Source organism: Sorex araneus, chromosome 2 (genome assembly GCF_027595985.1).
Source record: "Sorex araneus isolate mSorAra2 chromosome 2, mSorAra2.pri, whole genome shotgun sequence".
Lineage (NCBI taxonomy): Eukaryota > Metazoa > Chordata > Mammalia > Eulipotyphla > Soricidae > Sorex > Sorex araneus.
In genome coordinates this window covers 40,743,384-40,769,614 of record NC_073303.1, presented here as the reverse complement: position 1 = coordinate 40,769,614, position 26,231 = coordinate 40,743,384, and the positions used below count along the sequence as shown (strand labels likewise).

The 26,231-nt window shown below is 42.4% G+C and overlaps 1 protein-coding gene across 1 annotated transcript in view; it reads right to left on the bottom strand.

The window, feature by feature from the left end:
• CEP192 (centrosomal protein 192) overlaps positions 1 to 20,367 on the bottom strand; it is an 86,575-nt gene extending 66,208 nt beyond the window's left edge. The window contains exons 1-9 of the mRNA XM_055127300.1: positions 20,297 to 20,367; positions 18,077 to 18,244; positions 16,533 to 16,658; positions 11,117 to 11,289; positions 9,160 to 9,209; positions 7,658 to 7,778; positions 4,121 to 4,269; positions 1,303 to 1,447; positions 586 to 674 (exon numbers count right to left, since the gene is read on the bottom strand). Coding sequence (XP_054983275.1) covers positions 586 to 674; positions 1,303 to 1,447; positions 4,121 to 4,269; positions 7,658 to 7,778; positions 9,160 to 9,209; positions 11,117 to 11,289; positions 16,533 to 16,658; positions 18,077 to 18,240 — 1,017 coding nt within the window. The 5' untranslated portion in view covers positions 18,241 to 18,244; positions 20,297 to 20,367. The remainder of the gene's footprint in view (positions 1 to 585; positions 675 to 1,302; positions 1,448 to 4,120; positions 4,270 to 7,657; positions 7,779 to 9,159; positions 9,210 to 11,116; positions 11,290 to 16,532; positions 16,659 to 18,076; positions 18,245 to 20,296) is intronic.
• Between the last annotated feature and the right edge of the window lie 5,864 nt (positions 20,368 to 26,231).

The window sequence follows — 26,231 nt, the reverse complement described above, 5'->3', positions numbered from 1 at the left end:
TGCCCCCTTGAACTCAAAAACAGAGCAATATAAAAAGTTTAGTAATCTAAACTGATAATAAATTCTTTCTCTCTTTTCTTCCTTTTTGGGCCACACCTGGTGATGCTCAGGAATTATTTCTTGCTCATTTCTTAGGAATCACTCCTGACAGTGCTTGGGGAACTAGAACTAGATGAGATACTGGGAAATGAACCCAGGTCAGCTACATGCAAGGTAAGTGCCCTACCCATTATACTCTTTCTCTGGCCCCAAGTAACAAATTCTTGAACTTGCTGACTAGGTAACTTCTACTTATGACATTTTCTTTTTTTGCTTTGTGGGTCACACCCGGCAATGCACAGGGGTCACTCCTGGCTCTGCACTCAGGAATTACTCCTGGCGGTGCTCAGGGGACCATATGGGATGCTAGTATTTGAACCCAGGTTGGCCATGTACAAGGTAAACGCCCTACCTGCTGTGCTATCACTCCATCCCCCAACTTATGACATTTTTAAATATACTAAAATACTGTATTGTATAATATAATCACTGTAACAGAAATTCAGAATTTTATGAGAAAAAAATTTGAAATGCATAGGAACTTACTCTGCGATAATCGGAAATAGCGCCCTTCAAATTTTCTACACTTTGTTTCTCTTCAGATCTCAAAGAACCAGAGGAAAACAGTGACACAACTAAAATACGACAAAAAAAAAAAAAAAGCAATGTCAGGGCCAGAGAGATTGAGATTTAGAAGTTTGTCTTGTAAGCAGCTTGTCCCAGCTCAATCCCTGGCACCACATATGATCCCCCCAAACATTGTCAAGAGTGATTCTTGAGCACTGTGCCACATTAAGCCCTGAGCAAAGTCGGGTACAGTCCAAACTATTGCCCCTTGAATTCAAAAATAGAGCTATTTCAACCATTTAGTAATCTAATGTAATATATGCGCCTTGCTATTTGAATTATTTTATGTAACTTAATACATAAATACATATTACATTTACATACAAATGTTGCAATCTGCATAGGAGACAAAATAACCTCAATAAGAGGCAACAGTGACAGACCCCTCACCATTCAGAGGATTCATTTCTAATTTTCAAATGTCTGCACAGAACACAATCATTCATAATTAACAGATACAAACTACTTCTAATAATACTAATGCATTTGATTACCAGAAGCTCTCTTTAAGTTTTCAACTGCTTAAATATTTGAGAGTGAAAAGTTAATTAAATCATACCAAAAGAGTTATTTTTTGAAAAGGGTTCTATGTCATTACGAACTTTACAAATAAAAAAATTTTATTACAATACTCACTGGTCCCAGGTACACAAACAATATGATCTTCCTCAGACTTTTTGTGGGGCATTTCAGAAATCCCCAAAGAGTGTGAACCATGAGAAAGCAGAGAGCCATTATTTTCTGATTGAAATTTACTGCTGCAGTTAGAATTTTCATTTGCCTGTTGGAAGAATATTTAAGCTTTACTAATTTTTCAAATAAAAACAAACATTTTGAGAGGAAAAATGGGTAGCAGAGACAGCCTTCCTTACAGAAGGATGTCAGATACTTGATACAGAAGGAACTGGAAAAGTTGTCCTTGTAACCACCAATGCACTCACTCTTTCTGGAAGGCTTCAGCAATGATACTTAAACTAACTTCTGAAAGGTGTTCAGGAACAGGATGTTCATGAATGACATTAAAGTAGGAAAAAGAAAAGAAACTTCATGAGACAATCTGGCCCACAGGACTTTAACCTTAAGTACCAACTAGAATAACCAATAGTGGGGTAGCCAGAATTATATCTTCCAGTATGATGCAATAAGTGCAACAAATCACTGCTATTTAATCTGACTCTGCTGGGAAAAAACATCTGAATTCTTGCCACAATGTTCCATCTAACCAGGAAAGAAAATAAAGCAGTTAGATATATCTAGTGTATGGGCTGTTACACAAAAAACTCAGACTTTCTAAACATACTTAATGACATAAAAGAAGATCCCGGGGCCGGAGCGATAGCACAGCGGGTAGGGCGTTTGCCTTGCACGCGGCCGACCCGGGTTCGATCCCCGGCATCCCATATGGTCCCCCAAGCACCGCCAGGAGTGGTTCCTGAGTGCAGAGCCAGGAGTAACCCCTGAGCATCGCTGGGTGTGACCCAAAAAGCAAAAAATAAATAAATAAAATAAATAAATAAATAAATACCCTTTAAAAAAAAAAAAAGAAGAAGAAGATCCCATGAAGACAAAATACAAATATAATTCTTGATTAAATCCTGGATCAAAAACAATGAAAAAGAAAAGGAGTCAGAGAGATAATACGGCAGAAGGGCTCTTATCTTGCATGCAACTGACCTAGGTTCAGTCCCCAGCATCCCATATGGTCCCCTGTGCCTCTCCAGGAGTGTTCCCTGAGTGGAAAGCTGGGAACAAGCCTATAGGACTGCTGAACATGGCCTCCAAACCAGAAAGAAACAATGTGGAGCCTGTTGGTTAAAACTGAGTACAGATGCATTGATTTCAATACCAAAGGGATCATAGAGATAAGAGCAGGTAGGGCATTTGTTTTGCACACAGCTGACCTGAATTCAATCACCAGCACTACATATGATCCCCCAAGCCCACAAGGAGTAATCCCTGAGTGCAGAGCCAGGAGTAAACACTGAGCACAGTCAGGTGTGGCCCCCAAACTAAACAAATATCTTACAATAGCCAGAATCTGGAAAAACCCGAGTACCTGAGAACAGATGACTGGTTAAAGAAACTTTGGTACATCTATACAATGGAATACTATGCAGCTGTTAGAAAAGATGAAGTCATGAACTTTGCATATAAGTGGTTCAACATGGAAGGTATCATGCTAAGTGAAATGAATCAGAAAGAGACAGACATAAAGATTGCACTCATCTGTGGAATATAAAATAACAGAGTAGGAGACGAACACCCAAGAATAGTAGAAATAAGTACCAGAAGGTTGGCTCCATGGCTTGGAAGCTGGCCTCACATGCTGGGGGAAAGGCAGCTCAGACAGAGAACGGAACACCAAGTAAAATGTGGTTGGAGATCTTGCGCGGGAAGGGAGATGCGTGCTGAAAGTAGACTAGAGACTGAACACGATGGCTACTCAATACCCCTATTGCAAACCACAACACCCAAAAGGAGAGAGAGAACAAAAGGGAATAAATACCCTGCCAGAGAGGGGTGGGGAGGAGGGTGGAAGAGATACTGGGTTCATTGGTGGTGGAGAATGGACACTGGTGGAGGGATGGGTTCTCGAACATTGTATGAAGGAAACACAAGCACGAAAATTCGTGAATCTGTAATTATATCCTCACAATGATTCACTAATTAATAAATAAATAAATAAATAAATAAAGAACTATGATTTACAAAGTTAAAAAAAAAAAATATATATATATATATATATGAAATGCTCTCCTGTGGCATTCAGCTTAGGGATAAAACTTAATCACGGTCGTATGTCTTATTGCCACTTCTTTGCCCTTTTTGTAGAATTGTAATTAAATCTTGGCATCCATATTCATCTTCATAAAACTACATGGCAATCAAATAAAAAATATTTCATGTCAAAAAAAAAAAAAACTAAACAAATATATTTAAATTAGAAAATTATGTTTAGGGGGCCCAAAGAGAGTACGGCAGGCAGGGTGTTTGCATGAAGCTGGCCTGGTTCCAATCCCCAACACCCTACATGATCCTCCAGCACCGCCAGGAGTAAGCGCTGAGCACTGCCGGACATCTTCCACAAGCCAAAAAAGGAAAAGAAAACTGTGTTTAGGAAAATGTCCTCATTCACACAAGATAAATGGAAAGTATAATGTTGAATGTCATAATATCCACAACTTATTTTTCAAACTGCTCAGCAAAATAGGATTCTGAAGGAATAAAGAAAATGCAACGATGTTAAAATGATAGCAACTGATTAATCTGGGTGAGAGGTATATAGATGTTCACAGTACTGTTTTTTCATCTTTCTGTGGCTGAACAAAAGGTAAGAGAAACAGAGACTGAAAAGATATTTCCTATAGTTCCTAGCTTTAATTTTTATATTAATATCCAATAGTCACGCAATTATATGTTCAAATTTCTGTAAAACCATACAATTAGAACATACCTGACTAGAATCATTGGTGGGTAACTTAAAATCTTTTTCTGAAGATCCCTGTCCTTCTAGATCTTCATATATCATTCCAGGAATTGCTAGTTGTTCAAAATAAGCCTCCAAATGGTCATCATAAAACTCTTCATCATCAATATCATCATCTTTGAATAAAATGGAGAAAAAATGACAGGCTTAGAAAGAAATGATGAACTATGACTGACTTACAATTTATTTAACAGTTCCAGGAATCAAACTCAGGACCACATACATCAAAGAAAATGCTCTACTATTGTGCTCCATCCGCAGCCCTGAACTAGAACACTTCGCCAGAAAGGTTAGTAAAACAAAAATGGGTCAACTGATCCATTTGCTTTTAATATTTGACAAGAAAACAACTAATGTGATTTCAGCCTATAAAAATCATCCTAAGTATTCTAATAAAAATGGCATCTTTAATCTCTTTTGGAATACAACACAGAAACAAATCCTGGAGCATATATATATATATATATATATATATATACATACATTATACATATACGTATACACATATGTATAAATATATACATATATATACTTATACATAAAATTAGGATATGACTGCATCTCACTCAGTGGGATTTGAGGTCAGATTATTCAAAAACTGTTGTGGCAAGGAGGAAATTATCAAGCAGTAAAAAGGGAAATAAGACTATCATTGGGGAAACAGAAAGAAATTTAACAAAAATTATAGTTTAATGTAAAATGAGCCCTTAAAAAGTGCTATGAAAAAGTTGAACACTGATCGCTATGATTTAGAACTATTCAACCTCCACTTTATTTTTTTTTTTTAATTTTTTGCTTTTTGGGTCACACCCGGCGATGCTCAGGGGTTACTCCTGGCTCTTCACTCAGGAATTACTACTGGCGGTGCTCAGGGGACCATATGGGATGCTGGGAATCGAACCTGGGTCGGCCGCGTGCAAGGCAAACACCCTACCCGCTGTGCTATCGCTCCAGCCCCCCACTTAATTTTTTAAAAGTGAACCAAGAGTTATTATTGAACAAAATTTTCTTAGAAAGATGGGAGAGGAGAAAAAGAATGTATTCAAAAGAGAACATGAATTTCTTCAAAGTAGAACAAACAAGCATAGAGACAAGCAAGTGAGAAAGTGTCTAAGGGAGAAGCAGGGCCTGAAGGACAAGCTTCTAGCTCCACTTTGAAGACACCAGCACTGCAAGGAAACAAGGGAACCAACCCTAGCAGTGGTTTTAAGTATCCTCGTGCCCAGTTCAGCAAGAGCAACATAAAATCAAGACTATTAGTGACAGTGATGATGTCACAGGTTGCCCCTGCCTTGTTATCTCATGTCTTCCTTCCTTTCCCTTTTGTGACTGTGGTGCCCAGTGACCAGTTGTCACACACACTTGGTTGTGGTGCCACAGGGAGTTACACTCTGCTCCGAGGCCAGGGATCACAGGTGAGTGGGCTGTGCCTGAGTGGCATCACCTGCAGCATGCAGGACCAGTTCCCATGGTCTCAGGCCTGCAAGGCAAGCTGCTCTCCCAGTGAGCTCCCCCCAGCTCTCACTGGAGTTTAAAAGAATTGTTTTGTCATCAACATTGAGTCTTAAAAATGCTCATTACAGGGCTGGAGTGATAGCACAGCGGGTAGGGCGTTTGTCTTGCACACGGCCGACCTGGGTTCGATTCCCAGCATCCCATAGGGTCCCCCGAGCACTGCCAGGAGTGATTCCTGAGTGCAGAGCCAGGAGTAACCCCTGTGCATCGTTGGGTGTGACCCAAAAAGCAAAAAAAAAAGCTCATCACTTACACGTGGCCATTTTACCTGAGAATCTGGCCCCAAAACATTGGCAGCAAGATCTGCCTGAATGTCTAGTTTCAGCCCATTAGCCTGGTCTTTCAAGCCATGAATAATCTGGCTTGATAATCTTGTCTTGGTTTACTCTCGATTCAGTCTCCTGCCAGCGCCATCAACCTGCTTGCCAAAACCATTGGCTATAACCCAAACGAGGCTCTCTGCCACCACCCAACAGCCTTTGCTGAAACTGCTTCTGTTTCCTCAAAGGTCTTCTCTTCCTATTCTCTCTACATTAAGACCTACCACAAGTCTTTCCAAAAGAAACGACTCATCCTCTTCTGAAAGCAACCCAGACACATTCCTCAATCAGAAACTTTCCCATAATTTTCAGAGATTAAGTAGTCAAGTAAATTGTTTATAGAGTAGTATTCATTGAGGTACCTCTTTAGCGGGGGGGGGGGGGGGGGGGGGAGGGGAGAGTGTTGCAGTTGTGCTTTGGGGTATTTTGTGGGTTTGTGGTTGTTTTAGGGGGTAAAGGGGCACACCCAGCTGTGCTCAGGGCTTACTCCTGGCTCTCCACTCAGGGATCATTCCTGGAAGTGTTCAACGGAGCATTTGCCAGGGATGAATCCTAGGTCGTGCCACCACCAAGAGAAAATGCCTTATGTGCTTTACGACCTCTCCAGTCCGCCGTGCAGGTTTTTTTGGAGAACAAGGATATAAATAAATACTTCAATGTGTCCCCAATTTCTAAGCTTTATACTGAGTAGCATTTTATACTTTGATGATATTAAACTGAGGGATAAGTATAATTATTATCAGAATTGATAAACAAGAACTAAATCCAGAAAAAATGTTGATTATTTTTCCCCATCTTAGTTTTCGAGCCAGACACATTATTTATTAACAAATGTATATAACCCTATCCTACTTTGAAACTTAAATACATTTTTTTTGGTCCAGATCTTCCTTAAAGAGAACATAAACTTCTTCCCCCATTAAGGTAAAAACCTCTGGTTTTGTTGATATATATATTATACATATATATATTGCTCCTCCTCTTCCTTCTAGTTCCGTTTGGTTTGTTCTATCTATACTGCCCCATACCACCATGTTTTTATCATTTAATAACCGAGGGGCAGGGGTGTCAAAGTGTTGTTTTTTTCTTTTTAATTGTACTGAATTTAACATGGTTATGATAGCGTGAACATGTATGCTTTCGATGTCAAAAGTTGCTGCAGCTTCACCACTATCAAAAAGCCCAAAAACCTTCATATTCCTCCTTCTGTCCTTCTCATCTGCCTCTCCCAAACCCTCACTCCTCCCACTCCTTGATCATTTCTGTTCCATCATCAAAGGCTAAGAACTCATCATTACTCTATACTGTCTATTCCTGGGGCCAGAGCAAGAGCACAGCAGGTAGAGGATATGCCTTGCACGTGGCCAACCTGTGTTTGCCGGGTCTATGAGGAGTGACCCTTAGCACAGAGCCAGAAATCAGTCCTGAGCACCGCCAAGTGTGGCCCAAACACCAAAAAATAAAATATAGTAAAATATACTATCTATTCCCTTGCTTTGTTTCTATATAAAAAGTTTTAAAGACCCCATAATTTCACAAAACCAGCCATTTGTGTTCTAGGAGTAGTAGGGAAAGGGAAAGGCAAAGAGATAAAAGCCTGGCGCAGGTATTCGCCCACAAATGAGCACCCAGAGATAGACTAAAGAAAACCTCAGCTGCTTTACAATACCAGAGGAATCTTCCAAGCTGCTCAGTGACACGAGTTTCTCATTTTCTAGTAAACTAGCCTGGCTTAAGTCACTGTTTAGAATTTTTTCTTCAAAATGCTTTCCAGTATCAGGAAGAGTAATCTGTAAGAGATAAAAATGCAAGTAAGAGAATATACTCACCACTTTAAAGACTATGGTGCAAGCCTGCCAAAATTAGTCCTCTGCTATTGCACTGCAATTCCATAATTCAGGATTTGAAAGGCTGTTTCATAACTTTCTTTCTGCCCATGTCACCACCCTTAAGATCTGAGATCTCATACTGCACATTCTCAGGGAACATCACAATAGCATTAGAATACTACATGCAGTTAAACAACACAGGCCTGCAATAAGAAATGAATATAAAAACAAAACTGAATTTAGCCTAACATTGGACAAGCTTGATTTTTCACTCTTCAATGCAGGGACCATGTGTCTTTTTTTTTTTTTCTCTCATTTCTTCTCTATCCCATTTGTAGGATGCAAGGCAAGTGCCTTAACCCTTAGACTATCTTTCTGACTTATATTTCTCCCTCGTTTTTATTATTTAACTCATGCTTCTCTACTTGCTTTATTATCAATGAATTCTGAGACTTTTAGAAATCCAATTCTTGGGGCTAGAGCAATAGCACAGTGGATAGGGTGTTTGCCTTGCACGCGGCCAATCCTGGTTTGATTCCCAGCATCCCATATGGTCCCCTGAGCACTATCAGGGATAATTCCTGAGTGCAGAGCCAGAAGTGACCGACCCCTATGCATCGCCAGTTGTGACCCAAAAAGAAAAAAAAAAAAATAGAAATCCAATTCTTCAACCTGCTTTGGGAAATAAATTATAGCTCTATATCCAAAGTAGCACTGTAGCACTGTCATCCTGTTGTTCATCGATTTGCTCGAGTGGGCACCAGTAACGCCTCCATTGTGAGACTTCTTGTTACTGTTTCTGGCATATCGAATATGCCACGAGTAGCTTGCCAGGCTCTGCCTGCGGGCAGGATACTCTCGGTAGCTTGCTGGGCTCTCCAAGAGGGATAGAGGAATCGAACCCAGGTCGGCTTCGTGCAAGGCAAACGCCCTACCTGCTGTGCTCCAGTCCATATATCCAGAGTACACAACCTTAAATCCAACCAATTACATATGAAAAATTGGTGCTATGTGATTAATTTTACAATGGTTACATCTGTAGCAAATGTGTGTCATTCTTTAAACAATTTAGTATAAGCAAAAATACACATACCTTTTATAGTGCATTAATTCATATAAGTAACTTAGAAATGATTTTATGTGTCCATAAAATAAAATAAGCAAATACAACATATTATATATTTTGTATTTAAAATATGTTGTATTTAAAGGAATTTAAATATGAGGGTCACAGATCCATTCCCCACAGAGAAACACATGACATTAATATTAATTTAGCTTCTCCCAGATACGGAATAAGAACTTTCACCCTTTAGTAACATCCCAGAATGGATAAGATTACCTTGTTTTCCATATTATTCATCCATGACGGTAAACAAAAAATAGGTGAGTCTGTAAGAAAACAAAGACAGTAACTGAAAGACCACATTATTTTATCAATGAAATATTCAATGCCATAAAAATCATAAATACTTTTCTATATTAAAAAAGGACCACTTATTTATTTTATTTTGGGGGGAGAAGATTTTGGACCATACCTAGTAATACTCAGAGCTACTCCTGGCTCTGTGCTCAGGACCTTATATAGTGCTGGGATTCAAATCACGGTCAACCTCAGACAAGGCAAGACCCTTATCTTTAGTACAACCTCTTTTATCTTAAAAAATACCATTTTAATTATTTTACCCTTTTTTATTATTATTAATTTATTGGTTTGAGGGTCACTCAATTGTGCTCAGGAGGGTTAAGGGACCGTACGCACTGCCTGAACCCAGGTGAGTCACATGCAAAGCAAGCAAGTACCTTCCCTCCTATACTATCTCTCTGACCCCTAAAAGACCACTCTTAAATGATATAGGAGCCCATTATTGGTCAATTAAATTTAAAAATGTCAAAAATATCAAGAGAAAAAAGCAGAAAATATTATTTACAGGATGCCTAAGCTTGGGGGCGGGGGAGGGGGAAGATAAAAAAAATTAACATTACATCAGTAAAAAACCCAAAAATTGACAATTGAAAAAGCTATAAAACGGGTGTTGGGGGATGAAACAAATATAGCAAAAACCACACATTAACTGGAATGGAACACATGGGGATTTTGTTTTGTTTCAACTGATATAGAGTCGGGCCCTGTAGATGACTTGCAGCTAAAAGCACCTTCTTCGCCAAGTGTGAGGTCATGAGTTTGATTCCTGGTGCAACAGACATACACTGAGCACGGTTCCAGGAGCTCTGCTGTCTCGGACCAGAGGGAATATGACAGAATGTGACGTCTGTACACAGTCAGGTGGGTGTGAGCACAACTAAGGGGTAAGCATACGTGCCAATCCCACAACTATACAGGCAGCTTCCTCACAGCACCACACCAATGACACAACACCACGTCATCCCAACAGCAGCAGACAGAAGCGAAGGAGATTTTTTGGGTTTGTTTTTGCCTTTTTGGGTCACACCTGATGATGCTCAGGGGTTACTCTTGGTGGTGCTCAGGGGACCATATGAGCTGCCGGGGATGGAACCCAGGTGAGCTGCATGCAAGGCAAATACCCTCTCCTCTGGACTATCAACTGCGGCCCAGGAGGAAGGGTTTTAATTCGAATAATAATCATTGAATTGGTACAATCAAATGTAATACAACTTCACTGATAGTTTATAAACCATAAAATTACCTTTTAAAAGCATACAATTTGGTGGTTCTCAGTATATTCACAAAATTGTACAAGTACCACCATAAGTGTTTTCACCTCTCCAAAAGGAAATAATTCACAGTGACACCCCATTCTTCCCTCCCCTGCAGGCAATAGCAACGACTAATCTACTTTCTGTCTCTGAATTTGCCTATTCAGTATTTACAGATTTACTGACCCTAACCCTAATCCTCCTTCTGTCCCTCCTTCTTCTGACCCTCCCTCCATCTAGGGGGGAGGGAGCACCAAGCAGTACTTGCGTCAACTCCAGCACAGGGATCACTGTCACCGTAGACAGTGTTTGGGGGACCATGAGACACCAGTTTGATTCCATGTGTGACCTCTTATGACTACCTCCTTGATACATTATTTCTAAGTGCACCAATACATCAGCTTTTGTGGAAGATGGGGGAGGAGACAGCAGGCAGTGCTTGCGTGCAACTCCCAGCACAGGGACCACTGTCCCCCTAGACAGTGTTTGGAGGACCATGTGATACCAGCAATTAAGTCCAAATACCTCTATAGATGGCCCCTAGAGGGAGGGAGGGACAGAAGAAGGGTTAGGGTTAGGGTCAGGTAAGGAGGGAGGAGGAAGGAATTCTAACAGAGTACCTTGCTCCTGTTCCAGTGGAGACATCCTACCAAAAAGATCTTGGCTCTGAGGGGAGTGTACAGTTTGCGCAGTTTCGCCTTGCTGCTTTCCTTTTCTGGCTCCATCACCATGAAAAGCTGACGCACTGAGAAGAGACTCTGACACATGTCGACTCTTTGTATAGCTCTTCTTCCTAGAAACAGAATGTTTTTAATGAGGGTACAGAACAACAAAATAGTTATCTTGGGTAAAAGTTTAAGTCATCCATTAATCAGTTACATACTTCATCTCCCAAAAGGGGGTAAAAAAACGAGTGCAGTAAATCTTTCATTCCTGAGATTAACACTTTCATTTAAGGTCCCAGAGACATACCATAATTTTTCTACCAAAAATCAAAATTTCCTTTCCAAATTAAGTATCTCTAAATCTACTGAAAGTAGAGGAAAGTTAAGGAAAGTAAAGATTTCTAACAGAAAAAGACATAAAGTATATTGATTTACCTGCCAAGTAAGTCATTCCCTAAATACTAAAGACGTGTTTTGTTTTGTTTGCTTTTTGGGTCACACCCGGTGATGCACAGCGGTACTCCTAGCATTGCACTCAGGAATTACCCCTGGTAGTGCTCAGGGGACCATATGGGATGCTGGGAATCAAACCCGGGTCAGCCACATGCAAGGCAAATGTCCTACCCACTGTGCTATCACTCCAGCCTCAGTACTAAAGATTTGGAATGTTCTCTGACAGCCCCATCGCTCCCCCTGGTCTCCCTTTGCGCCTTACCCACTGTGCAATCATTCCAACCCCAGTCCTCCTCTTTTTATCCTTCTCCTCATATATGGATGAAAATGTTCTCCCTTCAATACAGTTTTCCTCCCAATCTACAAAATCTCCTGGTCATGTCATAGCCCACTCCAATCAATTCACTAGAAAGAAGAGTCAGAAAAGAACTTCAGAAAAAAGCCTCTGGTCAGCAGGTATCACGGGTCAGTCTTCAATCTGGCCAGGATTCAGAGCACTGGCATCACAAATTGCTTTCCTTTCTTCCCGACAAAATCTATTCCACCTTCTTGAAGGTCCTGGGTCACCAACATCTTGCTATTATGGAACCCTTTCCCTCAACGTTCCTTTTTACTTCACCACTTCAGTGAACACCTGGATGTCCCACGAGGGCACAGTTCCCCTAATGTCCTACCAAACGGGGACTACTGCCTCTCCAAAGTCATGTTATCATCGAGGAGATATGAAATATGCACGTATGTAAGCCCCCTAGTACCACAGTACCACTTCAAGATAAATCTCCCTAAAACTCCTCAGTTGGGTATCACTACCACCCCCTTTTCATCTGCCTTATTTGCCTATATATCAAAGTTCTGAGTTTATGAATCGACCTAAGCATCCAATCCATTCACATACCCACATTTGATCTACACTCCTCTTCCGTAACCCAAATCCCAAGGCCAAATCATCAATTACTCTCAATTCCCTTGTCCCTCTGAGCCTTTATCAATCCAAGTCTTGATTAAGCCCAACTCCTGACCACGTGTACTCCAGCAGCTGTACTGAATAAGACTGGGACAAACATCACTCTCCCACAAGCAGTCTCACACTAAATTCATGACCACGAACCCTCAGAGATTGGGCTTGGAGTAGTGTCTGACAACAGTACTTCCCTGGCCCATTCATTTTCCCATAATCCCACATAATTGTTTTAATGCAGCTTCCAAAAGTCACCAGCTCTTCCTACACCACTCACAAAGTCTATGGCCTCAGTCTCCTATGAGAAATCTGAAGCAATGAAAAGTAAAACTTCCAGAGATTCTCATAACCACAGTGCACCTCTGAACCTGCGCTTCGAGGAACTGTCCAGGGTGCTACCCATCCAAGGGCCCTCCCTTCACCCCAGTTTGGAACTCTTGTGGCTTGTGTATGCAGACATTCCTCCAGCCATTCTCTCCTCGGTACAGTTCAAGAGGAGATAAAGTTTCCCCTTTGCAACAGATCATTCCTATTATACAAATATAATTCAGAAAAAACAGCAAATAGCCTATTTCCACCACATAAATCACTATTCAGTCCAAAAAAATCGGTCAAGCCTCTTACGTAGCCATCACGTGATAAATACCTAAATGATTTTTAAGAAATACACAATTGTTCTAGAACTTCACATAATAGTCACATTCCACAACTCTGCAAACAAGAAAAAAAAAACATAAAATCTGCAACGTTTATGTGATGAGATATAGACCTTCTCTCAACTATCTACATGAATCAGCTCTCAGTTACACTCCTTTACTTACTTTTGCAACTTAACCCTGCACCCCACTTCTCTCTTGAACTCATTCTGCCTCTTTGGGACTACTCCTCCTAATTTTGTCATGGTTATTAATGACTGAGCCTATCGCTAGGTTACTTTTTGTTTGTTTTTGTTTTGGGGCCACATCCAGCAATGCTCAGGGGCTACTCCTGGCTCAGCTGTCAAGAAATTACTCCTGGCAGTACTTGGGGACCATACTGAATACTGAGAATCGAGACAGGGTTGACCGTGTGCAAGGTAAATGCACTACCCACTCGGGCCACATGTGACGTTACTTCTTTTTTTTTTTTTTTTGCTTTTTGGGTCACACCCAGCAATGCACAAGGGTTACTCCTGGCTCTGTGCTCAGTAATTACGCCTGGCGGTGCTGAGGTGACTGTATGGGATGCTGGGAATCAAACCCGGGTCGGCTACATGCAAGGCAAACACCCTACCCACTGTGCTATCACTCCAGCCCCGATACGTTACTTCTTAATCCTCATATTGACACAATTCAGATTACTCACTCTTTATAGATTTCTTTAGGTAGCTTTTAAGACACTGTCTTCCTCCTACCTCTGACAACTACTCCTAGTGTGTGTTTATTTCTCCTTTCCTTAATGTTAATGTGTTCCCCACCCCCAGCCCACCTCATACACACCAAATCAAGCCAAAGTATTCCTCTCTTCTTCATTTGCTTGCCTCCTTTAATCCTCCAACTTCCTGGGTAGTCTTTTTGCTTCTGGTCTTGTCTCCCAGTGGTCTATTCTCCACAAGGCAGCCAAAGTGAGCCTTGTAGAACATTATTCAGCATGAACCTCTGATCATTTCCTATCAAAGTCCTTATTCATCCAACTCCAGCTTTCTTCCTGCTTTTTACACACACTAGCTTGAACTACCTTGGTGCCTTTGCACTGGCTGTACACGCCACCTCACACCCACAGAGCCAACTCCCTCCCAAATCATTGCACAGCCTCCAAGAGACTTACATCGTCTCCAAGAGATTCACGCTGGCCACTCGCTAATAACCCTCCTAATCTTTCTAAGATACTAGAGTCTATTTTTACATCTGTACTATTCACTGGAATGTCCCAAGCACTTGAAAAAATACCAAGTTAATAATAAGCATGCAATAACAACAACAACAAAATACACACTGAAAAGTGAATAAACTAAAAGGGATTATATCTAGAGAGCAGAGAGCACTTACATCTAAATGCTGCCAAGGAGCATTTCACAACAGAAACATGTGATTAATGAACATGAAAGTATACTCGATCCCTTGGTGCCAGGGCAATAGTACAGCAGGTAGTGTGCTTGCCTCAGACAGAGCCATCTGGGTTCGATCCCAGGCATCCCATATGGTCCCCCAAGCCTGCCAGGCGTGATCCCTGAGTGCAGAGCTGAAAGTAAGCCCTGAGCACAGCCAGGTGTAGCACAAAAACAGCAAAAATCAAAAGTATATCCAATCCCTATTCAATTATGAATTCAAACAGAAAATCAGTATCACCATCAAAAGATATAACTACCAAACTTTCAAAACTTTTCTTCTAGACTATTTTCTGTGCATTTAAGCATGTGTACTGTTTCTCTTTTTTTCATTTTTAAAAGCAAAGATTTAAAATAATACTGGGGAAGGGGAGGGCTGGAGTGATAGTACAGTAAGTAGGGCGTTTGCCTTGCACGAGGCCGACCCGGGTTCAATTCCCAGCATCCCATATGGTCCCCTGAGCACCGCCAAGAGTAATTCCTGAGTGCAGAGCAAGAGTAACCCCGAGCATCACCAGATGTGACCCAAAAAGAAAAAAAAAAGTCCTACAGGATTGGACATGAGAGATAGTAGAGCAGGTAGGGTACTTGCCTTGCTCATGGCTGACACAGGTATAATCCCCAATATCTGACAGGTACAAGCTGCCCACAATCCTCAGTACCAAACCTTGCCAGGAATTATCTTTGAACAAAACCAAAAAAGTACTACAGTATTAGTACAAGGTCTATGACTCAGTAGCAGAGCACTGGGTTCAATCTTTGGCAGCTCAAAAATAAAAACTGAGTGAACATAAATCTTTTAAAAATCCATGTGGTCACTGAATTTAAATATTTAAAATTAAATGTTCTTAACTGAGGAATTTCAATCATAGGAATTTATCTTAATACTTTTCTAGCATGCAAAATACATGTATTAATAAGTTCATTGGACTTATAATAGCAAAAGTTCAATCTAAATATCTAATATTGTATATTAACATTTTTAATTAATTATAATATTTTGTGTTAATTATACATAAAAGACGAGCACAATAAGTTAATTTTAAAACTAGGTGCCATAGCAATAGTACAGTGGGTATGAAGTATGCTTTGCACTAGGCCGATCCAAGTTCTATCCCCAACTTCCAATACGGTCCCCAGAGGAGTGAGTGATCCCTGGGCACACTGTGAGAAGTAATTTGAGCATTTCCAGGTGTGCCCCCCCCAAAAAAACCTAATAAACAAAATTATAAATAACATGCATAGCTTAACTATATCATTGTAAAAAAATATCTTAATACAAATACACAAGTGCAAAAAAAAAGTCTGAAATTTTCTAGGTCTTTGTTGTCTTTCATGTAATATTTCCTAGCTTTTCCAATGAGTATATAATACTTTCAGAAATCAGGGGGAAAAAGGGTTTTAAACAATTAAAACTGATTTAAATCATTTAAATAAATTTTAAGGATTCTTAGAATGGGGCCCAGGGTGGAGTACATGGATTAAGGTACAAGCCTTGCATGCAGCAGGCCCTAGTTTGATCCTTGGCATCACACAGTGCCCCAAGCATCACCACCGGCTGTAGCCCTAGGACCTGAAAACTCTGGGTATGATCCCGGAAGTCCCTGACCACCTCCAGGGATGCCTGGGAAAACCCTTAGGCCCAAGCAATATGGTATCCTCAAGTCCTGACATGAACTGCATGCCCCGCTCACCAGGAACTGTCCAGAAGGGTCCCAGACCTCCGAGCACCATTTGGGAGGTAGCACCAACAAAACCCCCATACCAAGAAAAAATAGATTTTTTAGAATGAGTTCATTAGAGGAACCTGATTTCACAATACTGAATGAGGCTCATTTTTTTGAAAGTGAAAAAAAAAAAAATCATGAACTTACTCATCATCCCGAAAGCTAAGCTGCAGCCGCTCCTTTGGTTCAGTTTCACTCTGGCTACTGGGAGAAGACTCAGATGGAAGTGAAAACCTCTCTTCTGCTAAAAATGATGCTTGGGCATCAATATACCTACACACATACACAAAAATGGTTATTATTATTTTATTATGATTTATTATTGCTTTTTTATAGTAAGTATTAATGTTCACATTTAGGGTGTACAAAGTTACTGTACTTCATTCCATCACCACCATCAAAAAGAAAAACTGACTCAGATATAATTAACTGATGCTAGGTCAAGGTCACCTGACACAGAGCTAACATAAAGCCAACCACAAACAGGACCCGAGAGTTCAAAACTATATCCTATGTGCAATGCACTGTAAAGGATTACTTATGGATTAAAAGGAGTCAGAGAAATCTGAAAGCCTCTAGACAGCCGAGAGTTTTCTCTTCATTAGTCCCTTCACTCCAATGGTGAAGGTGACACTTTTTTTTTTTTTTTGCTTTTTGGGTCATACCTGGCCATGCACAGGGGTTACTCCTGGCTCATGCACTCAGGAATCACTCCTGGCGGTGCTCAGGGGACCATATGGGATGCTGGAAATCGAACCCGGGTCGACCACGTGCAAGGCAAACGCCCTACCCGCTGTGCTATTGCTCCAGCCCCAAAGGTGACACTTCTTAGCAAATATTTAGACTGAGAGAAGAACAGGAGCACGGCTGAGATATTTAAACAAAACAAATGTTTTTAAACTTTTGGATTTCCTGGAGCACGCAGCCACAAACTCTACAACACTGATAAACCAGGAGTAGCACACCAGATTGGATGGGATGTAATATAGGAAGCAACCCATCTCAATTACCAAAATATAAACACAGGAGGCTTAAACTGTAACATCTTAGTAATCTCTTATAGAAGGGCTTACTGTCTCCATGGTGAGATGCAACAATCTTCACTAACTTCTAAGGAAACATTGTTTGATCATTCTTTTATCAAATTATTTATAACAAGCAATATAAAATAAATTATTGATGGCCTGCTATGGGGGCAGACTTAAAAGGTTGCTGGGAAAATAGTAGATAATGGTGGTGGGAAGATGCAATGGTGGTGGGATTGCTGTTGGTATACTGAATGTCTGTAACAAATCATCATGAGCAACTCTGTAAACCAGTGTCTATATAGTGTAAGGGGAAAATAAAATTTAAAAAAAAATCACCATCACATCATCACATAAGACGGGGTAAACTATACCGTCACATTTTGAGATACAACTCAAATTAGGGACAGAAAGGCAAAACACTAGGATGGAAAAAACAATTAGTAGACCAAAAGGTAAGTAGCGCTCAATTCCAAACCAATCTACCACTGCTAATGCAACAGACTGGGAAAGGATATGGTAAATTTTTACCTTTTTCTATGTTAAATTTTATGTAACTGGTCATCCCCCTTAGAAAAATTAAGCTCCAGTCTGAGAAATTGCTCAGAAATATCACTGTAAGTTTCATATGCCTACAAAGTAATCCTTTGTTTAAACACATCTCACCTGTTATCATTGTTGGATCTATTTTTAGCAAGAGTTGAAACTGCAACAGGTAAGCCAAGATTTGAAGCAATAGTGACATTTTCCAAAGTCCCACTATTGCCAAGTAATGAATTGGTTAAAAAACTTGGAAATAACTCTTCAGTTATACCTCGAAAATCTTCCATTTCACTATAACAATAAAAAGATATTTCATAAATCAAATGTAAAATGCTTCTAGATAATTAAGAGCACTAATCACACAACTCTTGAAAACTGGTAAATCTTAGAGGGGTGAAAAAAGGCATCTTTTTGGCACAGCATTGAGGTAAACATGGCTACTTTACAGCTGAGGAGATTAAAAATCCAGTTATCCTCTTATAATTATCATAATTAAATACAACAAGCTTACTTTACTCTTAGCTTTTTACAGCAAGGAAGCAAACTACTACAAATGTATCTAACAAAGAAGAGTCTCAATAATGATGGGTACACACAGATGACTTTAGGGCACACCCCAAAGTTACTAGTAGCATTTCACTCTCATACAGAAAAAAACAAAACTAGGGAAAACTATTCCTTGGTTTCAGAGGTAACTGTTTAGGATAAGTACAGTTTTAAAAGGGAATTCAGGGCCAGAGAGATAACACAGCGGGTAGGACACTTAGCTAGCACACAGCTGACCATCATTCAATCCCAGCACACCATAGGGTGCCCTAAGTCCTAAAAGCAGTGTGATCCCTGAGCACAGAGTCCTGAACACCTCTGGGTATGGCTCCCAAATATAATGAGTCCATTCAAAGAAAAAAAAATTTAAATTGAAATAAAGCAGACTTGGTACACAGATAAGAAAAAAAGATGAAGCTAAATAAAATATATTTGGTACAGAGACCAGAAAAAAAGTTGGTTCACATGCAACCGAGTGTGAAAAACAAGGGAACAAAATCTGTGTGTCTGTGCTTTTTATACAGAACCTCCAAAACACATTGGTCCCTGGATCAATCTGACCCTGATCGAAGTATTGAGGAGCCAATTTCAAAAGCATTTCAAGGAGCCAAGCTGAAGGCCAAACTCCAGCACCACATGCTCAGGGCATACACCTGGCTCTGTGCTTAGGAATCACTCCTGGTGGCTTTTTAGGCAATGCCAGGGATCCAACTTGAGGCCAGCTGCCAGCAAGGCAAATACATTTCCCCCTTGACTATCTCTCCAACCCCCGGAGATATAAATTTCTTATGGTAATAAAAATTTCTCAGGCATTCACCCTAAGAGGATTGGTAGGAGGAAGGGGGGTGGAGGACAGGACCCTGGAGCCTTCACCCTATGAGGTCCAAGGAGACAAGGAGGAAGCAGCCAAGGAGAAGGAATAGCAGCAGCTGATGCTCCGTAAGAACCTTTAAAGGGCTTGTGATTCAGAAACAAAGTGAAAGTAATTGTTCGAGGAAGAAGTCTGAACCCCATTATTTGTTAAACTGAAGATGAGGACTGCAGAGCTATGGCAGGATATGGGATATGGCAACAGGGAGCTCAGAGGTTGTGCCAGCAAAACTTGATTTGGCAAAGTGGCGGCACCTGAGTACTGCCAGGTGTGGCCCCAAAAGGAAAAAAAAAAAATTTATGTCTCCAGCCTAGATATCAAACTTGACCCTCAGATAGCTCATAAAATAAGAATCTTGATTCCTTCTCATTCCACCTCCAGCAAGAAAAGCCTGTTTCTTCAGGCTTCTTCACCAGAGAAAATGATGCCTTCCTACTTTCTTAGACCAAACAACTCAATCATAACCGACTCCTCTCTCTCTCTCACTCTCAAAGACACACACATCCCCTTCAAGACAAACTCTAAGCAAACCCCAGCGGCTCTTCTGTAATAATATATACCCAGAACCTGAAACTTCTCACTATTCCACAGCTCCCCACGTCATCCGGCCACTACCACCTGTGTCCTGTGCCGTTACACATGTCTGTCGCTAGACTCTAAGCAGACATATGAAAGATCACCACAGGGGCTGCAGCGATCGTACTGCGGGAAGGATGCTTGCCTGGGGGGTGTCCGACTTAGCGTCCTACACGGCCCGCCCGAGCACCACCACAGGAGTGATCGGCGGGCGGCAGGGCCAGCTGTAGCCCACAGATGCGAATCGTAAACGTCCGCAACTCCCTCCGTGTAGCTGGCATCTCGGGGCACGGTCTGGGCTGGGGCAGCGTTCCGGCGACTACCTTCCCGAGGCTTACCGTCCGCCTTACCCACGAAACCGATGTCGGGAAGAACGGTTGCCTCCGCGCAGTCCGAACTCAGGAACTCCCACCCGGAACTCGAAATGCAAATTCTGTCACAGAAACAACCAAATCTCAAATCTCAAATGACGGAGGCGAGAGGGGTCCCTCGTCTGACCAAGAGCCTGACGCGAGGAGCCGGGCACAGGGAAAAGTCTCGCGATCTGAACTTGGCCAAGACCGCGGGGGTGGAACCAGGCGTCAACGCGCCGCCCTGGCACGTGCGCGACTCCGTTAACCACCTGACTCCCTGGGTCGGAATTTTAAATCGGGGGGAAAAAAAGGGAGAGAGGAAAGGCATCGCCCTGCACCGCGCAGCCCGCGCCTCCACACAGCCTGTGCGGCCCGAACTCCCGGGCGCAAGGGCGCGGCTGGCCCTCGAGTGACTCGGCCGTGGCCCCGGTGAGTGGGGGGCTGAGGGGCCACTGCAGGACGCGATCTCCCCGATCCCCCAGCCCCCAGCGCCAACCCGTGTCTCTCAGAGGCGGTCTCCCACTCTGGGCGGGAGCCTCGGGCACGGAGCAGCGCGGGGAAGCCCACCCGGCCGGGCGCCGCAGGGCCGCCACCTCGCAACTGCCGGGCTCCGGCCCGCACGAGCCGCAGCCCCAACCAGCTGGCGGGGGTCCCCGCCCGGCCCCGACCCCGGCGCCACCGGGCTCAGACGCGGCCCCGTCCGCCCCGCGCTGAGCCGCGAGAAAGGAGCGCAGGCCCCCACTCACCGAGGCCGGGCGCGCCGGCAGGAGCCCGCCGCCAGGTAGAAGGCGGGTCGGGGGCGGGTGGTCCCGAGGCCCAGCCAATGCGCGTGCGCGGGTCCCCCTCCAGGGCGGCCGCCCGGCCCCGCGCGCCCCAGGGTTCGCGAAGGCTGTTGGCGGCCCGACCCGGAGGGCGGGACCCAGAGTGTCTCGGATTGGACGGCACGAAGGGAAGAGGCGGGCAGAAGCCCGGTGATTGGGCGAGGACGGCGCGTCCTGGATTTGAAGCGAGGAAGCGGCGCGCCGCCCTCAGGCTGTCAGGGAGCTGGAGCCGGCGGAAGGTGTTTCCAGGGAGGCGGCGCCCAAGTGGAAAACCCCGTCACCTTGGTGCGGGCTGGGACCCCGGAGTACCGCCGCTCGCCTACACAGCAAGAACTCGGGCCGAAAAATGACCGCCCTCCACCCACTCCCCCGAGTTTGGTCTGTTAATCGGTTTCCTGACCTTCATAACGCTCTTCTATTCCGGCACCGCTTGGCAGGCGCTGAAATACGTCATTTGCCTGCTAAAAGCTACGCCCACAAGCCAAATTCACCCTCGATTAGCTTCCTAGGAGACTAAAGCTACAACTCCCCATTACTGACCGTGCCCAGACGTCCTCACCTACTACTCTGCTGAAGCCAGAGGGAGTTTTCAAGCTTTCTTCCATACAGCCTCATGAGGGTCAGTCCCTCTTTTCCAAAGCTAACATCATTCATTCAACACTTACTCAAAGAATAGGAATCTGGGCGCTTGGGAGAAAATAGAAGAAAAAACACGAACTTGAATCTTTTTTTTTTTTTTTTTTTTTCTTTTTGGGTCACACCTGGCGATGCACAGGGGTTACTCCTGGCTCTTCACTCAGGAATTACCCCTGGCGATGCTCAGGGGACCATATGGGATGTTGGGATTAGAACCCGGGTCGGCCGAGTGCAAGGCAAACGCCCTACCCACTGTGCTATTGCTCCAGCCCCACAAACTTGAATCTTAACAGTTCCTGCTTCTAATTTTAGTCTGATAGGGGCACGTGTGTATGTGGTCTCTGCTTTCTACTTCCAAAATACTAACAACTCTCATTCCCATATACGCTCTTCACTGGTCCCGTGCCTATATTGTCTTAGCATCTGTTCGTAAAAATAATGAAACTTTACTTTTTTTTTTTTGGTGGTACCTAAGACCGCAATAGCAAGTCTCACAATGGAGACGTTACTGGTGCCCATTCGAGCAAATTGATGAGCAACAGAATGACAGTGACAGTGACCTTAAGACCATTTTGTCCTTGCCTCACTGCCTCCATTTTCACATTTATTGCAAATAATTCCACTTTCAGCCCAGCCCGAGCTGGAGCGATAGCACAGCGGGTAGGGTGTTTGCCTTGCACACGGCAGACCTGGGTTCGATTCCTCTGCCCCTCTCAGAGAGCCCGGCAAGCTACCGAGTATCACCAAGAGTATCTAGCCCCTACGGCAGAGCCTGGCAAGCTACCCGTGGCAGACTGGATATACCAAAAACAGTAACAAGTCTCACAATGGAGACCTTACTGGTGCCCGCTTGAGCAAATCGACACACAACGGGATGACAGTGACAATTCCACTTTACCTGACTTGGTCCTGGTGTCTTTATTTATAATGAATTGTCTTTCTAACTTAAAAACTTAGTGACACCTTCGCGGTTCTTTTGACAGCTCTGTTGCAAAGTGGGATGCCCCCTTTACTGCCTTAATCCATACTCAACAAGATCAATGGAGGAAAATACTTATTACCCAACTCCTGGGGCTTGGAGGAGTCCTGAAAAATAAACCAACTTCTCAATTCTAAAACTGAAAGCATGTTAAGGAGCAGTCCTTGTTTTACAAAAATTCTCTTATTTCCTCCATCTATACCTTAGATATGTTGGAAAAAGACTGCTGGAATGTATCTACATGTTCCAGACTCATCCGCCAGCATCTCTACAAACCCAACTCAACAAAAGGTCCTCCCTTAAATGATTAAGGCACTCCCCACAACACAACCTGTAGGAGTTATCTGCAGGCATTAGACCTCAGACCAACACTGGGTTAAGTTAAATCTCAGTTCTGGTTCTTATTTTCTAGCTGTGGGTTAACTGTCTGAATTTGTAAAGTTGTAAAGTGTCTGAATTTGTGAAGTTGAGAAAAATCAGTGGGCTAGACTATAAAGCCCACTAATGGACCTAAAGCAGCACACATGTATTTGATTTTAACATACTTGCTTATATTCTCTTATATACATTCTTCATCCCTCTCAGGCCGGCAAGCTGAGAGTATCCCACCCACACAGCAGAACCTGGCAAGCTCCCCATGGCGTATTCGATATGCCAAAAACAGTAATAATGGGTCTCATTCCTCTGACCCTGAAAGAGCCTCCAATATAGCACTGTTGAGAAGGACGAGTAAGGAGAGGCTGCTAAAATCTCAGGGCTGGGACTAATGGAGAGGTTACTGGCGCCCGCTCAAACAAATCGAGAACAACAGGAATACAAGTGATAAAGTAAGGAGAAAAAAACGTACTTGTGTCAGGTTTGCTCTGAGAAGGCAGCTAACCTCACAAACACTGGAACATGAAAGCTCTCAGTAACAGAAGGAAAATAAGGAAGCCATTACCAACCTTACTTGCTATTTGAAGAGGAACTGAAACCCCAACGAATTCCAAACCTTGGGGTGGGAGCTATAGTCCAGAGGGTTCGATCCCCGGCATCCCATATGGTTCCCCAAGCACTGCCAGGTGTAATGCCTAACTGCAGAGTCAGGCAGGAGTAACACTGAGCATCGCTGGATGTGACCCAGAAAGAAAAAAAAAAAATCCAAACCTTCAGGAATGCTTAAGGCCAGAAGCACTTCCCATGGATTTAGAAGTGCTGCCTATCCTGTTCAGACAAGACAGCACTGGGGACTAGAGACAGTGGCATGTCCTCACTCTGATCAGATCCCTCACACTCCATGGTCCCCAAACACTGCTTAGCAACCTGGAGGCTTCGAATGCAGCTAGAATGATCCAGGTAATAGCCAGCATTGCAGATCCTGAGCAGCACAGCAGCCACATGCCCTTGCATTGACCCTCCAGCCTGACTGGCCAAAAACCACCAGTGGGTACCAGCCTTCTGACCACTATTTGGAAAAGCCCCCAACCAAGACCGTCATCTTCTATAGTTTTTCTTTGCTACTTTAAGTGGTAAAACCCAACCACCAAAGCCCAAAACCTCTACAATGTTCACAAGGTATGATTCTAGAGTTTTAGATTAATCTCCCATGCAACCTGCAATTTAAATACACATAGACCACTTTTACCTCTAGGTCATAAACTATAATTTCTACCTTCCTCCAAGTTCTACTTTTACCTGTTGAAATTTCCACATTTCTTCCAAATCATACCATCTTGAACATACTATTTTTATGTTACCTCTTTTTACTATGCATGTAATTATCTCATAAATTCTGTACAATTCTTCCACTAGAACATGCACTCAGGAATCACTCCTTGCAGTGCACAGGAGAGCATATGCAATGCCAGGAATCAAACCTGGGTCTGCCGCATGCAAGGCAAGGGCCCTACCTGCTGTACTACCACTCCAGCCCTTGCATACAAACTTCTTTACAAATTCCAATGTTTAATAACAAAATACCTTGCATATGATTCAAGATAAATTGAGCAGGATTTCTATCCATCATCCAATTTATAATTATTGAATTTTTGAATACATGAATTATTTTTTTGGGACACTGTTGGCAGTGCCTGAAGGTAGCTCCTGGTAGTTCAAAGTAAAATGAGTACCAGGGATCAAACCTGGAACTTCCATAAAGCACGTACTCTTCGAGCCATCTTTCCAACCCTTCACAGACATGAACTCTTAATTCTGAGCTGGATTCAACCATAAATTAAACCTCCTGCTTTGAAACACAAGTGTATGAGTCAGACACAGTTCAAGTTGTAGAATGAATGCATGGCATGTGTGAGATCCACAGTTCCATCCCCAATACCACATGAACCCCAGAGCTTCACTAGGGTAAGCAAGCACCTCCAATGCGGTCACATAATAAACAGAAAGAAAAAAATATCAGTCTTGTATTTTGGGTTTTTTTGTTTGTTTTTGTGCCACAACTACATTGCTGAGGACCAAATTAGTGCCAGAGAATTAATCTCTGATCTCTCACTCGAGTCCCATAAGTCTTCAAGTGTTTTAACAGAATATAAGTCTATGAGACTTTAAAATCTAAGTCTTCCAAAAAATTAAATCCATTGAAATTTGGAAAGGGTTTTGTTCTTACATTTTGGAAAGCTAAATGTTAACTTTGCAGGCAAAACAGTTCAATGTTTATACAAACCAGCCTCAAAATGTTCATTAAGATATTTATAAGCCTTGCAATGGAGGTATTGAGTGACCATGAAGTGACAGCTCATTTTTATTTGCATTTGATTTTTATTTGTATTTCCCTAGTGGTAGTGTGCAGTATTGTTTAATTGGGTTTTTGTGTTTGATATTGAATTATGGAAGTTTCTAATACATTCTGGATATTAACCCCTTGTCAATTGAAAAAGATATTTATAAGCTATGCAAACATAACAAAATATTCACTAAGATATTTGGGTTTTTTTTGTTGATGCTATTGTTGTTTTTGGTTTCTGGGTCACGCCTGGCGATGCACAGGGGTTACTCCTGGCTCATACACTCAGGAATTACTCCTGGCCATGTTCAGGGGACCATATGGGATGCTGGGAATCGAACCCGGGCCAGTCACGTGCAAGGCAAACACCCTACCTGCTGTGCTATCACTCCAGCCCCACTAAGATATCTGTAAGATATACAAATACCTTATTAGTTACTTTATCTTTTACATGTTAAAAAGTTCTAAGAGTGCAACACTATCTCAAGAAAGGTGTCATTCCAATTAGTGGTTACAAGAAAGGAAATGTAATGTAGGGTGGGAAGAAAGGGAGAAGAATGACAGGACAAAGAAGAGCACCCTTTTCAATGGTGCCCAACTGAAATACTAAACTTACACTGTAAAATATTTCAATAAAAAGATCTTTCAAAATTCTAACATTTATATCAGCTGCTATTTTAATGAACTGCTACACTATTCGAGCTTCTATTTGAATAAAACACATCCCTCTCTAACCCTGAAATTATACTTGTCAATTTCTGAGAAAAGTAAACCAAA